The 16,601-nt window shown below is 41.0% G+C and overlaps 1 protein-coding gene across 4 annotated transcripts in view; it reads right to left on the bottom strand.

Annotated features, from left to right (window-relative positions):
* Nucleotides 1-7,887: 7,887 nt before the first annotated feature.
* Nucleotides 7,888-16,601, bottom strand: part of LOC144695942 (microtubule-actin cross-linking factor 1-like) — a 554,471-nt gene continuing 545,757 nt past the window's right edge. For all 4 annotated transcript variants that reach the window (XM_078567039.1, XM_078567041.1, XM_078567037.1 and 1 more), the window contains 2 exons: nucleotides 13,115-13,226; nucleotides 7,888-9,014 (listed from right to left, as the gene is read on the bottom strand). In XM_078567039.1, the coding sequence (XP_078423165.1) occupies nucleotides 8,767-9,014; nucleotides 13,115-13,226 (360 nt within the window). In that variant the 3' untranslated portion in view covers nucleotides 7,888-8,766. The remainder of the gene's footprint in view (nucleotides 9,015-13,114; nucleotides 13,227-16,601) is intronic.

Here is a 16,601-nt window from a genome sequence, read left to right as displayed (position 1 = left end):
TGAGAATAAACTAGATACGTTGAAAAAATTAAAAGCAGCAGTGTTTGTCAGGATTTAGATTACATAATAGCAAGAACAAAGCTTGTGCAATTTCTTACCAGAGTTTGAATCTTAGAAACTGACTGTATATCAACGAACCACCATTCATCATTTTCAAAGTTAAAATGACTAATTAGGAAGAAGGGGGACCGTGAGTCAAACTTGATGCTTCTAAAAATAGATTAAGCTGGAGTATCCCTGAAAGCATTTACAGTCAGAGCTTCTACCATTTATAAACAATGAGGGTATTCAATCATTTTATTTTGGAAGGGTTGGAATCAGAAATAGGGCACTGAGAGAAGAGTGTGGAATGTTTGTTCTGAGTATTCACTGCACCACAGTTGGGAGGTCAAACGTGCATCAGAGCTCGAGTTTCCATTTGTGTGTCAGAATCTCCAGCGAATCAGCTCACTGATGGTCAAAGTTTTTTGTGATGACAAGGACTTCAGAATTAAGCTATGGATTAAAAAGTTACAGGAATTATTAAAAAGAGTTGTCTTGGGGCACTAGAAACACTGAAGAGATGCACAAGGTGTATGAATTAGGATATAGGGGTAAGCACCATGATAGAAATGAAAAGTGGTAAGATCCCAATTTTGATATTGTGTTGGCAAACATAAAACTAACCTCATCATCAACCTTGTCTTTAAAATCAATTTTCCAAAAATTAGATCTGCAATGCTGGCATGATCTCTGTTGCAGGTGGGCAAGTACCTCAACTTTCCTATATTCCTAGTGTGGACTGTTATGGACAGGGCCAGGAGAGAACTGAAACCCTTGTACCCTTTTCCTTACTGTCTGTAATCAGTGTTTTTTGAAAAGGAAAACTTGGGTCTTTCTTAGATCCCCAGAGTGTGTGCACACAATCAATTTAAATAGCAGCAACAAGCATTGTGAATTTAAACAAGAAGGATTTATTTATTCATGCATTCACCCTGAAAGGCCAAATGGCATATCACTCATGTACACACACATACACATGAGAAAGACACAGTTCAAGAGAATTGTGCACTTTTATAAGTTGTAAACAAAAGAATAGTTCATAGTTTGTGTGTTTTGGCTCCTCGTAGCCCAGTGAAGGAGGCATTTTCACTCCAAAAGAGTGGTTTAAGTGGGCTCAATAGTTAGAGTTGTACATTAGGATTATTGCGGGATTCCCTCAAAGAGATGGATATTCAACAGGTCACGAAGTGAGTCACTTGTAATTTTCTTACCAGGGGGTCAAGTGTCTGTTCTGGTGGACTTTGAAAAAGGAACAGGCTGGGGAGACTTTTAAGGTGCAATAGTCTCCGGGATTTTGATAATGCATGGATCTTACTGCCTTTGGCTACTGCTGTTCTCTGCAGGCGGTGTTCTTGTGTAAACTGACTAGCTTCCTTCTGGTTCTTGGGGTAATAGATACATCTGCAGCCGCTTGTCACTTGATGGCAAGTTTCAGTGCCTTTCATCGTCCACATAATGGGTTGGAGCCAGGGTGATTAGTACACGATGGGGAAATTATTGAGAACCCATCAACATACCAGCTATAATTAGCGCACTGGAAGACCTTAATTGATATTCCATACTCACGACTCTGACACATATAGCAGCCATTGCTTGTTAGATTTCTTCAATGATCTGTTAAGGACGGTCCCTTTGACTTGAGAAACCCATTTACATTTGAGAACTTTCCAGAGGTATTTTCAGACGAGATAATCTTTGGTTTGTGCAGAAATGGCAAGAGTCACCTGATCCTTGGCAGCCATCTTAGCTATCTTGTTAGTGTCCATTTTTAAAATAAAAGACAGTTCCAGAAAATTATATACGGGAGTTCAGTCCATGTTTAAAGGTATGAATAGCAGATGCCTTCACTAGGCGTGTGAGGACAAATTAGATAACAGTGATATTTTTCACTGAAGTAAAGAGCTTCTTCTCATCATGCATGGACTAAAATATAGTTTAGTTTAGAAAAGCTTGAAATAGATTTACACAGATCACAATAATCATGAAATCAGGACTAATAGGCCAGGCAAATTAAGAGTGAGCTACCACATTTTTGCCTCGTTAAGTGGAAGACCATGAAGCCGTTAGATTGTTGTAAAAACTCAACTGGTTCATCAATGTTCTTTAGAGAAGGAGGCCTGCTTGGTTTGGCCTTTTATGACATCAGTCCCATACTAAAGTCCGTTGACCTTTGAAGTGGTTTAATAAGCCAGTTATATCAAACTACTACCAGTGGTTCAAGAAGGCCACTTCTTTAGGCAACTAGGGACAGGCAACAAATAACAGTCATGCCAGCATCCACAGAAAAGCAAAGAAAAAATACTAGTGCAGATTGCTCCAGTAGAATTTATGTAAAGTATTAAACAGATTTAGAACTTTTCTGCACCCTGCACCATCCAAAATCCATTCCAAAACAGGTCCTGGTTTTCACTCTTTATATGATTTTTTTTTTCCTGCGTTCATGGTGATGGATGTTAGTATTGTAGACTGGAATACATTTCCTAGAATGGGCTCTGGTGTTGTATTTTCTCACTGAACCTTATCCCTAAATCAGAGTTTGCCCATAAAATGTATATAGTTCATTATCAACATAAAGCACTCTCAATTCGGGTATGGCCTGGTTAGACGCAGAGCAAAGCTCCATATTCTGCCAAGCTGAAAGAAAATCCATATTTCACCCGGGTGATAGTTCTCATTTCCCACACCAGCCCTCTTCCGACCATCTGGTTGAAATTATCATTTGATGGGTGCCAATTGTTTCATTGTTTTTGGAATGCTCATAGAATAAAAAAACACTTAGAGGACAGGTGGTGGTCATTCAGACCTTCATGCCCATTCTAGCTCTTAGAATGCCATGCTGAGGTCCACATTCCCATCTTTTGCACATAACTTGTACTTATATAATAAGCTTACCTGCCCAACTCCCTTTTAAAATTATTTATGGAGTCAGCTTCCACTGTGTCTACAGATAAAGCATTCTAGATGCTGACAACTCCAAGTGAAAAAAAAATTCTCATCTCCCCTCTAGGTCGTTTGCCAATGATTTTGAATCCATGACCTCTGGTCATGGATCCATTCACCAGTTAATTATGTAGAAAGAGCAGGAAATGATACGTGGCAGGAAAATTGGATAGAAGCCATAGAACCACTAACACTTCTCCATAATTTCTTTTTATTTTAGCCTTGAGTTCTGACTGGCCACATTAATATATATTACAATGGGGGCCAGTGGTGCTGTTGCTGAGTTTCTTGCTTTTACACTTCTAAAGCATTCTGGGCAACCTAAACTGAGATTTACGAGCTACAGCAGAGGCCAGGATCAGTGACAGAAAAATCTGCAGAGTTTGAACAGAAGTTTCTGCAGCTGGGAAACATTTTCTGACAGTGATTTTTTTTGCCACTCTCCACATACACCTGAACTTTTAGATAATATCAGACCTCACTAGCAAAATTTCAGCCCTTCACAAGCAGTGGAACAGGTATGGCATTCCCCATTATGCATACACTTGAGCGTTATAATCGTGGAAAGGAGAAAGCAGCCCCTAAAATCTTCCAAGCTTTCTCCTGTTAATTTCAGGGAAAATAATATTCTCCTCCAACTCAATTACATACATATTTCTAAATCAAATATGCATTTTCTAAAACCAAAATACTTCAGCAACCATTGAACTGTTTAAGCACTCCTCACTGTCCAAAGTATGTCTTTGTTTCCAGGAAGTCTTTTAGTCTCTATCATCCTATCTAATCTCCTGCTATGGCTCCATTCTTTGCATCCTCATGTCCAACAGGTGCAGACTTAAGCATGCCACAAGTGGTTCAGTCATCCATCACCAAGGCTAGCTGGACCACATCACCCTCCTTTGTCAAACATGCTCATTGCTCCCAGACCACGCTGTAGAGCAAGTATAACTTCAGTTTCTATTCCCCACTACCAACAGCCTCCTTAAATGGCTCTTGCCTTCCCCCTTATTCCACACCAAAAAATGCAAGGGGCTCACAGACCTTGTTCATTCAGCTGCCTCACTCACTTCACCTTACCCAGTAGGCCATACCTCCCCCTGCCCTCACCTTTAATTCATCCTTCCCAGTTCTTCTGGTCTCCCCTCATGCCTTCTCTAAGCTCATCTTCTCTGTCAGGCCACCACCTGCTATCTTGACCATCTGCCCATTAAACTGATGACCATTAACTTCCCTCCTTGAAAGTTAGCTGATGTAATAAACTGTTCCTCTTCTCAGGTGTTATTGCTCTGCTTTCAAAATAACTGTCTTCAAATCCTCTTTAAAACCTCCACACTCTCCCTTGTCCTTGCAAATTACTGCCCCAGCACATACTCCATTACCCTTCGCAAAGTTCTTATATGTATTGCTGCCAAATACATGCTCATCTTTCCTGAACTACTAACTTGAATCTTTCCAAGCAAATTAGTGGCTCAGCCCTAACTAAAGGGTATGCCCTGCACACCCAAATCTAAGTCATTGATGTACCATCAAGGAAAACAGTGATCCTAGCACATCCCTGGGGAATTCCACTGTATACTGTCATAGTCCACTATATTATGAATTTTTAGTCAATACTTTAAAATTTTGAACACCAACAGATTATTAAAAGGGTTGCTGCAAATCATGTGCCCTTTGGCATTTCGAGCTCCAGACAGTCCTGAGTCTCAAGCAAATATCCAATTAAATATGGACATTCAGAGTCATCTGGGGAATTCACACATCCCTTTGTTTAAAAATGGACCATCAACAAAAGCACAGCAGCATTCCAGCTCTGAGGAAGGGTCATACGGACTCGAAACATTAACTGTTTCTCTCTCCAAAGATGCTGCTAGACTTGCTGAGCTTTTCCAGCATTTTCTGTTTTTGTTTCAGCATTCCAGCTGGCTCATCTTTGTTTCACCATGGACAAAAGAAACATCAAAACTCAATATGTGTTAGATGAATGTGAATTATAAGATGTCAAACAACACAGGATGTGTAATCAACAAACCACCCCTTATTAGAAAAAAGGTTGAACTTGTACAAGTCACATGGTGAGGAAGCCACTTTGTTGCCTGCTCTTAAAATAACAGCTAGAAACTGTTCTGCAGAGACAGTGTTACATCAGAAAACCATCAAATCAGCTGTGTCATATAAACAGCCAAAGCAATAAACAGCAATACCTCGAAAGTGGGAGGACTCCCCCCAGCCTGTCCCAACTTCGAGTTTACCTGAGAACCAACCTCCTGGACATTCTATTAAAAGGAGCCTTGCAGCTTACTGAGAATCCTCAGCTTTACAAGACCTTCACTGCAACTAAAGCACCAACTCATCTAAGAAACTACAGGCTTGCCACGAAGACAATCGTAAATGTAGTGTTTCACCTTCAACTGTATCTAATTATTGTGTGAGAGAGTTGATTGAATGAGACATTGCACTTTAAACCTCTGGAGCCAGGGTGTGACAATAATTAGCCTTATTTAAAAAAAGCCTCAAACTTAAAGCTTGCTGCTGGGATTGCTTAAATTGAGACCATTACTCTGAGGGTGAGAAAACACACACCTTTTACAAACACATTGATCACAAGAAATAGAAAACAGATAAATTTTGTCCGTGACAATACCTTCCTCCAATTCACTACTACTCTCCATTTCCTGTCAGTCAACTATGTATCCATGCTGCCAGTGTCCCTTTTATGCTATGAACTTCAACTTTGCTGACAAGCACTTTATCGAACACTTTTGGAAGTCCATATAGACCCCACAACCACATTACCCCCATCAACCTCTGTTAACTCATCAGAAAACTCATTTAATTTGGTTAAACATGATTTGCCTTTTACAAATCCATGCTGGTTTTCTTTAACCTACACTTGTCCAAGTGACTGCCAATTTTATCCTAGATTATCATTCCTAAAAGCTTTCACACCAAAGTTAAACTGAATACCCTGTAGTTGCTCGGTTATTGGCCTTTCTCCAATTAAGCATTTTACTCTAGATTGCTGCTTTTCCATAGTATAAGGTTTAGATGAGCCATGTTCATTGTTCTCTAAAAGATCGCCCGCTGCAACTTGGTCCACATGACCCACCTTATCAGGCCGGAGATGTACTGGTCAAGAAAATTCTACTGAGCACACTTCAGAAACTCTTCTCCCACTTTGCCTTTTACACTATTATCTCAATCTATATTAGGATAATTAAAGTTCCCCATTATTACTACTCTTTCTTGCAACTCTCTCTAATTTCTCTACAAGTTTGCTCCTCTATATTTTTCCCACTGGAAGGTGGTCTATAGATTATACCTAGTAGTGTAATGGTGCCTCTATTCTTACCTCTAATCAAATAGATTCTGTTCTTGGCCCCTCTAGAACATCCTCTTACTCCAGCCCTGTAATATTACTCTTAATACTGCCATCTTCTTCCTTCCTTTCCTGAACACCTTGTATCTAGGAATATATAGTACCCAGTCCTTCCTCTTTTGAGCCAGGATTCCTTTATTGCCACATCATATTCCCACGTGCCTATTTACACCCGCAGCTCAGCAACCTCATTTGTCATACTTTGTGTTTTTACATATGTGCATCGTAAACCTGTATTGGTTATTTTATTCCCTTAGTCTGATCCTAGGTAATAATTTACTATTTCTTTGGTGTTGTCTGTCTCTCCCGAATCTTTTGAACATTGTTTCTCCTTCCTAATGTTACATCCTGGTTCCCAACCTACTGCCAAATTAATTTAAACCCTCTCCCACAACACGAGCAAACTGCCCCGTGAAGAGACTTGTCCTGGCCTTGTTGAGGTGCAACCCCTCTGGTCTGTACAGGTCCCACCTTCCCCAGAACTGGTCCCCATGTCCAAGGAACATACGTCAAAATTATCCAAGAGTCAATTAAGTGAGCTAAGCACTCTTCCTTACCTTGTCATTCTCCAGTATGAAGCTGAAGTGGTCAGGTGGAACTAGATTTTTAAAGGCTGCATTCCAAAGTCCATCTGAACCTGATTTGTTCCAGTTCAGTAATCTCAAGTAATGAACAGCTTTTATGGTCTAAAGAGACTGTGGGGACACTCAGCAGCAAATCATCATGCAAGGTTAACTAGTCATTGTCATTGAATCAGGTCCTGTTCACAATGAAGTTTAATGGTGCAGAATGGCTGTTTGTTATTTTCTTCAAAGGAACAGTTAAGTCTGCAAAATGAAACATGTCATGGCCACAACATACTTGCCCATTTACTATTTCATTAATCTGGTCAGCAGTTTGCGCCACAATCTAATGCAGCATTTGTTCTGCCACATGCTGAAGACATGTGATACTGCATATTGAGTAAGCTGAATATGGTGACAAGGGTTTTCTGTTTGACCCCTGGGCTTACGAGCGATTACCTACATACTTCGCAAGTAAAGTACACTCCTTAAGTTCTCCTTTGGGAACAAGGGCTCGCTTACAGGTGCTGGCCAAGACACTAAAAACTTCCCTAAGTAAAATCCCAAACTGTAACAGCGATATTGAATTGTGGATAATTCTTCTCCCCATCTACCTCCAAGTGTGGCTCGGTTAGGGACTCAAAGATGTCAACAATAGTAGATTTTTTTCATACTCTTTTGGTATTTTTGTTAATAGCATTTTAAACACTAACTGCAGTAGAAACTTGATAAACATATGAAAAATGCGTTTGAATCAGATTTTCTGTATACTTGGAAATTTACACTAGGATGAGTTTTATGATCATTTAGCGTCAAAAGTAATAATCAGGTCAAATTGTCTGTGCTTGCTGGAACTGAAACCTGTCACTAGAAAGGTGTAATGTAAGCACCAAGCTTAAAAGAAAATGTGTCTATGGAACAGGGAAAACCTTCACGCCCTTGAATAATTGACATTGAGACAAGAAAAGCAGTACTTAATTTTTTTTTTAAGTTACTGAAAGCACATTTGCTTTTGAATACAAAAAATGAATGTTTGACTCATTGGTACAATTTAAGTTGAAGATTCACACAGCGACATGGTCAGACTAGATATCAATAGAATATAAATACGGCTGCTCATGTAGCCCCAGTGGTCAGTTCAAATGAACAAAAAGCAGCATAAAAAAGTGAGAAAAAGGCCTCCCTAGCAACTGCTGGTGTGGCCCACATAATAATCATCAGCTGCTATTAAAGTGTCCTTTATACTGCTTACAAGATAGCAATAGTCTTTTACAACTTGCATGTGCACTTTTTGTCATAATTATTTGCGTAAATTTCAGCAGGCAAAAATGAACAATCTTAAAAATAAGTAAAACTGTACATCGCTCCATTTTTTTTTCCCACTTTAAATACTCCGTGAGGTATCCGTGATTTCTAACAAACACTGCAGCATTTGTCTTGCTTACACAGCAAGTCATGTTTTCTTTTAAAGGGTTGTATCCTAAATGCAAGTTTGTTTTTAAAAAAGCAGTAGTTCAAATCTTCAAGAGAACATGAACACATTTAAATTTCCTTTCTTTTTAAAAGCATTCTCACTTCCCTCAGACACAGAGGTCATGGGAACAAAATATGGATGTTTTATCTACATAAATATTCACATGAAAAAACTTTTAACTTACAAAAACAAAAACAGATAAGGTACAATGATAAGGCAGCATTAGACCACAATTAATCTTTTACAATGGTGACAACAGTACTTTTTTTTTGTAGAATATCATACATCTGGTATCTGGTGGTTTCTAAAACAGGGTGTGTGTGTGTGTGTGTGTGTGTGAAGTGACTATCTATTCAACAGTATCATTTATATTATCTTCTGCTGTTTGTGTTTTTTGGGGTAGTTTTCTTTGAGGGTGTTGGGATTTTTGAAGGTTTTGTAGAACTCTTCCTTGAACTTGCTTGGGATCCTGCTGTGCTGGATTCAGAAATATCCGAGCACATCGACTGCGTCTCTAAAAGGTCAAAATCAGACGCGTCACTGCCTCGCCGACTGTTTGCCCTGCTGCCAGCACGACTCCCTGCCCGACTTGTCGGCCTACTTGGTGTCCTTTTAGAATCTGTAGAGACGAAAAAGTCAAAAGAACAAATCAAAGTTATTCTAGGGAGATACTGCATTTAATTGTTAGCAACATATCACTTAGCCAAATGCTTGTTTTCCCTTGCACCCTTTTATCTTTGTCCTAGGAACTGAGAGATTAAAAGTTGTTTTCCGTTTCCCCCTCCCAAATTTTTTCTCCCCAACTTGCTGTGGTGCAATTCCCCCAGATCTATCTTCTGGTCCCTGACCAAGTGCCACACTTCAAATGTGTGTTCATGGCTTAGAGATGGGACATCTGAACCCAATACTCACTGGAGTGGCTCCAGAAATCCAAACAAGCATATTTCAAGCAGACATAGCTGGATCATGATTTGGAGGGGACTTGGCTTATTTTCCTTTTAACTCGGAGGTTAAAGCCTAATTATGTACATGCAGTAACACAATAAATCAGCCATTTAAGTTTGCAACAGCTGTTTTAACTTTGCATTGGTCCAATTTGTGTCTACCGGTTAACGGCCTCACCCCCAAAATGGAAAATGCTAATTATTTTCAGAATATTCTATCAATTTATATTTAATGCCAATGTCACTTCATTTTAAATAATTCCCATGTGCTATCACTTTTAATTAAATCATTTATCTCAAATGTTAGAGATTTGATTGCAGTCACATGTCACTTTCATTGCAACATTCACGCTCTGCTGGGCTTAAAACGACAGACTGGTTTGATCCTTTCATGGTACTATCTGGTGATTCTTTATGAAATCCTTCACAAGGTACATGAATTAATTATCCCTTCACTGCTTTTAGGAATAAGCAACTAATCCAGAAAAGCTTGATTGCTTGCAGAAAGTTAAAATGTGATCAAACATATTTAGTTGTATATCGGCCAATTGCATTTTTCTTTCTGTAAGCGTTTTCTCAGCCAATTTTTCCTCTCCCATCTTCTGCTTGTTCAGGTACAGTTCCATGGAAGCCAGCTGTCAAGTGGATATTATCTATGTCTCATCTTTAATAATGTGTGTTGTAAGGGCATTTCATGAGGACACCTCAGTTGAGCCAGAATTGTAGGTAATTATCTTCTCACTGCTTTTAGGGAGAAGCAGCTATGCCACACATGTGACAGTCATATCATAATCACTGAGAAGAAACAAATCCAAGCATCCAATGGCCATGTCACACCTGCTTATTAATTTTTGATGAGTTTCATGAAAGTATTGAATTTGAAATCCCAGGCAGTAAATGTGAGCCAACTCTGCTGAGGAATGGATGCTCGTCGTACCACCAACAGTGAGGAAGGGAGAACAATGAGGGTGAGGAGTTTAGGTGTTTTAGGGTGGAGTGTGGATAATGCTTTTAAAATAAGTGGCAACACTGGAACAAAATAGAGATAAGTTTGGTAGCAGAAAAGTGAAATAATAACAATAGCAACAGCATGGTGCCTTTAATATAGTAAAATGTCATATGGTGCTTCAGAGGTCGAATCAGACACAAATGACTCTAAGCCAAAGATGATGTTAGGAGAGGTGACTAGGATTTTAAGGAGGTCTTAAAGGAGAAAGGGAGAGGGAAAGATGGAGGAGTTTAGTGTGAGACTTAAACAGCTAAAGGGGTAGACAATAGTTGGCGAAGAATCAGAGTTGTGGGATGGATTTTAGGGTTGGAAATCGTTACAGAAGGCAAAGTGACATCATGAAAGAATTTAAACATGAGAATGAAGATTTGAAAATGAAATTGTTGGGGAACAGGGAGCCCTTGTAGGTCAGGAAGGACAGGAGTGACTGATGAATGGGGCTTAATGTGATAGAGGATATGGGCACCAGAGTATTGGGTGAATTGTCGTTTATAGAGTGTGGAGGATGAGATACTGCTCAGGAGAGCACTGGAATAGTAGAATCTGGAGTGACAAAACGCATGAATAAGTGTTGAGCTGCAGATGGGCTGTTGCAGGAAAGAAGACAGATGATGTTACACAGATGGAAAGCATGATGAAAAGGATATGGAGTAGGAAGCTGATGGGATACTGAAGTTGCCAACAGTCTGGTTCAACCAGAGACATTGGCCAGGGATGCGGGAATGGAATCAATGTCATGTGCATGGAGCTTATGACAGAGGCCAGAGATAATGGTGCTGGTCTTCTCAATACTTAACAGCAAGAAATTGCAGCTCTACCAAGGTTGGACATTGGCAGCCAGATTGGCAACACAGAGACAGAAGAGGAGTTGAGATGATGTCAAGAGCTAGAAATGGGTGTTGTCAGAGTACATGTAGAGACTGATCTTGTGTCTTTAGGCAGTTTCATCAAGGAGTAATATGTGGATGTGAAGGTAAGGATAGATCCTTGGGAGACTCTAGAGTTACAAAGGAAAACAAGCCAGTGCTGGAGATGCTCTGGCAATGATTGGATAGCTGAGTGGAACCAGGTAAAGGTAGTCCCACTCAGTTGGACAAGTTGGACAGAGAAGCATTGGAAGAGGATGGTGTGGTTGACTACAAAGATTGTAGAAAGGGAAAGAAGGAATAGGAGGAATACTGCATGGTCATGGTCACTGAGGATATCAATCACAACTTTGATTGGACTAAAAACTGAAAATGCTGGAAAAACTCAGCAGGTCTGACAGCATCTGTGGAGAGAGAAACAGAGTTAACGTTTCGAGTCTGTATGACCCAGAAGGGTCATAAAATCTGTGTTTATTTCAGATTTTTGCTTTTACAACTTTGGAGCTGATTCAGAGTTTACAGGGCAAAAGCCTAATAGAAGAGATCAATATGAATTTGAAAGATGACAACATGCTCAAGGATTTGAGAGCAAAGGGAAGTTGGAGAGGAGGTGGTTGTTCCCAAGCATAGAGGGGACCAGGGTGGGTTTTTGAGGGAGAGGAGTGATGATGGCTATTTTGAAAGCAAAATTGGCAGTACCTGCGTACATCAGCCGGCATGGGTCCAGGAAAGGAATTTCGGTGGTCAGTATCTGGTGAAAATGGGATCAAGAGTTTGAAGTGGTCTTATGAGCAAGATGTACCCAGAGGGCATGAGGGGAGAAAGGAGAGAAACTCAATTAGAGGGAGCTTTGTGGGAGGTTTGGCTTTGTAGGCAAGACAAAGCAGCAGTGATAACTGAATAGATGATGTCAATGAAGTTCTTGAGCTCCTCATATTTTTGTTGGAGATGAGAGTGAAGGGAGTTAAGAGTTGCTGGTAGTAGAGAAGAGCAGAGGTGGGTTATCTTCTCTTTCCAGAAAGATTCCAGCATCATGGGCAATTTTGGCAGATGACAATGAATCCGAATTACATTTGCTGTGGTTCAAATTGATGACAAAACTAGTTGTGCACCACACATGCTGAAGTCTTCCCCTTGGACTTGAAAGAGCAGAGCTGGGGACTGGACCAGGGAGAATAATAACAAGGATGAAATATTTTACTGGGGGCAAGAGCATCAAAATGGAAGTGAGAGAACGGTTGAGCAGATCAACAGGTGCATCATCTTGTATCATTGGATAATGGAACCTGAAGTTGATAGTAGGGTGGGGGAAGGGGCAATCAAATAGATTCTACTAGGAGTTTGTGGGGTAAATTTTAATAGTGAATAAGGAGATAAAAGATAAAGGGTGACAGACTATGAGAGAAATGTGTAAAAAAAAAATTCAGAGACAGAAAACTGAAGATTCAAGTGTGAAGCAAACAAAAGAAATAGAACTACAGAGCTGTATTGTAATTGTTGATTTCTAGGTTTTGCAGTTTGTAAGTGTATTATTTTGGTAATAGTTTATCTCACCACAAATAAATCATTATTCAAGTTATCTGTTGCCCAGTTCTGTGAGGTATATTTTCTTACATTAGCACAAATTCATGAAATAGTTAACACATTATAAAATATTTAACTGTAAATATAAAAGATCTATTCCAAAATACTTTAAATGAAAATGTCAACTTCTTGAAGGAGAAAACCTCCAGACTCTCAAAGAAAATACATCTTGCGCCTTAAGTCATTCCATATTTTCCAAATCCACTACTGCAAAAGCCAAAAGATTTGTAGCAGGTTCCTACTCAAACACCAGAGAGGAACATCTCACCATCTGTAACCAACCCCATTTGATTTCATCATTATTTTTAGAACTCACCAGTTTTGCTGGATTTAGTGGCAGCAGATGAGCTGCCATTGTCTCCAGTGAGCGAAGCCTTACTGGAGTGGTAGCTTGGTCGTCTGAGTTTACTACCTTGTGCAGGCGTCACCTGGTTTAAAAGTACAAAAATTAAAAAATGCCAAGAAAAAGCTGACTAAAGAACAGTAAAAAATATAAATGCAAATAGATCACAACATCATTCATAATTGAACATTATATTCATTTTCTAGTCAGTTGCAAATGGCTTCAGGTCCATTATAACAGGATTAGAGTTATAGAGATATAAATTTTACAGCACGAAAAGAGGCCTTTTGGCCCATCATGTTTGCGCTGGTCACCAAGCCCCTATCTATTCTAATCCCATCTTCTAGCACTTAGCCCATAGCCTTGTATGCTATGACATTTCAAGTGTTCAACTAAATGCTTCTTAAATGTTGTTAATTCAGAGGAAAAAACATAAGGGGCTGAAGAAATCTTCAAATTTCTTTAAAATTGCATATATGAAACACACATCCTTTACAGAAGTTGAAGGCTCTTATTGTCTGAACTCTACATGATGCTTGATTTCACTGTTGTGACCATAGATAATGGCAAACTCAGCCCTGTCAGCCCTGCAAAGTCCTCCTTACTAATATCTGGGGGCTTGTGCCAAAATTGGGAGAGCTGTCTCACAGACTAGTCAAGCAATAGCCTGACATAGTCATACTCGCAAAATTATACTTTACACAACGTCCCAGACACCACCATCACCATCCCTGGGTATGCCCTGTCCCACCAGCAAGACAGGCCCAGCAGAGGTGGCGGCACAGTGGTGTACAGTTGGCAGGTGTCAATTTGGGAGTCCTCAACATCGACTCCGGACCCCTTTAAGTCTCATGGCATCAGGTAAAACATGGGCAAGAAACCTCCCAATTACCACGTACTGCTACTCCTCCTCAGTTGATGAATCAGTACTCCTCCATGTTGAACATCACTTGGAGGAAGCACAAAGAGAGAGTGGAAAGAGTGCAGATTGTCCCCTGGGTGAGGAACATCAATGACCATCACCAAAAGTGGCTCAGTAGCATCACTACAGACCGAGCTGGCCAAGTCCTAAAAGACATAGTTCCTAGGCGGGGTCTGCAGCAGGTGGTGAGCGAACCAACAAGAGGGAAAAACTTATTTGATCTCATCCTCACTAACCTGCCTGCCACAGATACATCTGTCCATGACAGCATTTGCAGGAGTGATAATCATACAGTCCTTGTGGAGACGAAGTCCCGTCTTCACATTGAGGATACCCTCCTATTGTGTTGTGTGGCACTACCACCGTGCTAAATGGGAGAGATTTTGAACAGGTCTAGCAATTCAAGACTGGGCAACCATGAGGCACTGTGGGCCATCAGCAGCAGAATTGTACTCAACCACAATCTGTAACCTCATGGTCCAGCATATCCCCCACTCTACCATTATCACCAAACCAGGGGATCAACCCTGTTCAATGATGAGTGCAGGAGGGCATGCCAGGAGCAGCACCAGGCATACCTAAAAATGAAGTGTCAATCTGGCGAAGCTACAACACAGGACTACTTGTGTGCCAAACAGCATAAGCAGGAAGTTATAGACAGAGCTAAGTGATTCCACAACCAACAATCAGATCTAAGCTCTGCAAGTCCTGCCACATCCAGTCGCAAATGGTGGTGGACAATTAAACAACTCACTGGAGGAGGAAACTCCACAAATATCCCCATCCTCAATGATGGAGGAGCCCAGCATATCGTGTAAAAGATAATGCTGAAGCATTTGCAACAATCTTCAGCCAGAAGAGCTGAGTCAATGATCCATCTTGGCTCCTCTGGAGGTGCCTAGCATCACAGATGCCAGTCTTCAGCCAATTTGATTCATTCCACGTGATATCAAGAAACGATTGAAGGCACTGGATACTGCAAAGGCAATGGGCTCTGACAATATTACAGCAAGAGTGCTGAGGACTTGTGCTCCAGAACTTGCCAAGCTGTTCCAGTACAGCTACAATACTGGCATCTACCCGGCTATGTGGAAAACTGCCCAGGTATATCCTGTCCACAAAAAACAGGACAAATCCAACCTGGCTAAGTGCCGCCCAATTAGTCTATTGTCAATCATCAGTAAAGTGATACAAGGAGTCATCAACGGTGCTATCAAGCATCACTTGCTTAGCAATAACTTGCTCGCTGACGCTCAGTGTGGGTTCTGCCAGGGCCATTCAGCTCCTGACCTCATTATAGCCTTGGTTCAAACATGGACAAAACAGCTGTACTCCAGAGGTGAGGTATGACATTCAGTCAGCATTTGACCAAGTGTGGCATCAAGGAGCCCTAGCAAAACTGGAGTCAATGGGAATCAAGGAGAAAACTCTCCGCTGGTTGAAGTCATACCTAGCACAAAGGAAGGTGGTTATGGTTGTTGGAGGTCAATCATCTCAACTCCAGGACATCACTGCAGGAGTTCCTTAGGGTAGTGTCCAAGGCCCAACCATCTTCAGCTGCTTTATCAATGACCTTCCTTCCATCACAAGGTCAGAAGTGGGGATGTTCGCTGATGATTGCACAATGCTCAGCAGCATTTGCAACTCCTCAGATACTGAAGCCGTCCATGTCCAAAAGCAGCAGGACCTGGACAATATCCAGGCTTGGGCTGACAAGTGGCAAGTAACATTTGTGCCACACAAGTGTCAGGCAATGACTATCTCCAACAAGAGAGAATCTAACCATCACCCCATGACATTCAATGGCATTACCATTGCTGAAACCCCACTATCAACATTCTTGAGGTTGCCACTGACCAGAAACTGAACTGGACCAGCCATATAGATACTGTGGTTGCAAGAGCAGGTCAGAGGCTAGGAATTCTGCAGCAAATGACTCATCTCCCGACTCCCCAAAGCTTGTCCACCATCTACAAGACAAGATAGAATACTCTCCACTTGCCTGGATGAGTGCAGCTCCAACAATACTCAAGAAGCTTGACACCATCCAGGACAAAGCAGCCGGCTTGATTGAAACCCCATCCACAAACATTCACTCCCTCCACCACTGACAAACAATGGCAGCAGTGTGTACCATCTACAAGGTGCACTACAGGAACTCACCAAGGCTCCTTAGACAGCACTTTCCAAACCCATGACCTCTACCATCTAGAAAGGCAAGGGCAGCAGATACATGGAACACCACCACCTGGAGGTTACCCTCCAAGCTACTCACCATCCGGACTTGGAAATATGTCGCCATTCTTTCACTGTGTCAAAATCCTGGAACTCCCTCCCTTATAACTCTGTGGGTGTACCTACATCACATGGACTGCAGTGGTTCAAGAAGGCAGCTCACCACCACTCTGTCAAGGGCAATTAGGAATGGGCAATAAATGCTGGCCTAGCCAATGATGTCGACATCTCACGAATGAATTAAAAAAGATTGAACTTGGGATGCTGCTGGTTTCCCTAGTCAAGTACCGCACCACATGAACT

Source organism: Cetorhinus maximus, chromosome 21, assembly GCF_964194155.1.
Source record: "Cetorhinus maximus chromosome 21, sCetMax3.hap1.1, whole genome shotgun sequence".
Lineage (NCBI taxonomy): Eukaryota > Metazoa > Chordata > Chondrichthyes > Lamniformes > Cetorhinidae > Cetorhinus > Cetorhinus maximus.
The sequence above is the reverse complement of the archived record's forward strand: the minus strand, read 5'-3'. Positions and strand labels throughout refer to the sequence as shown.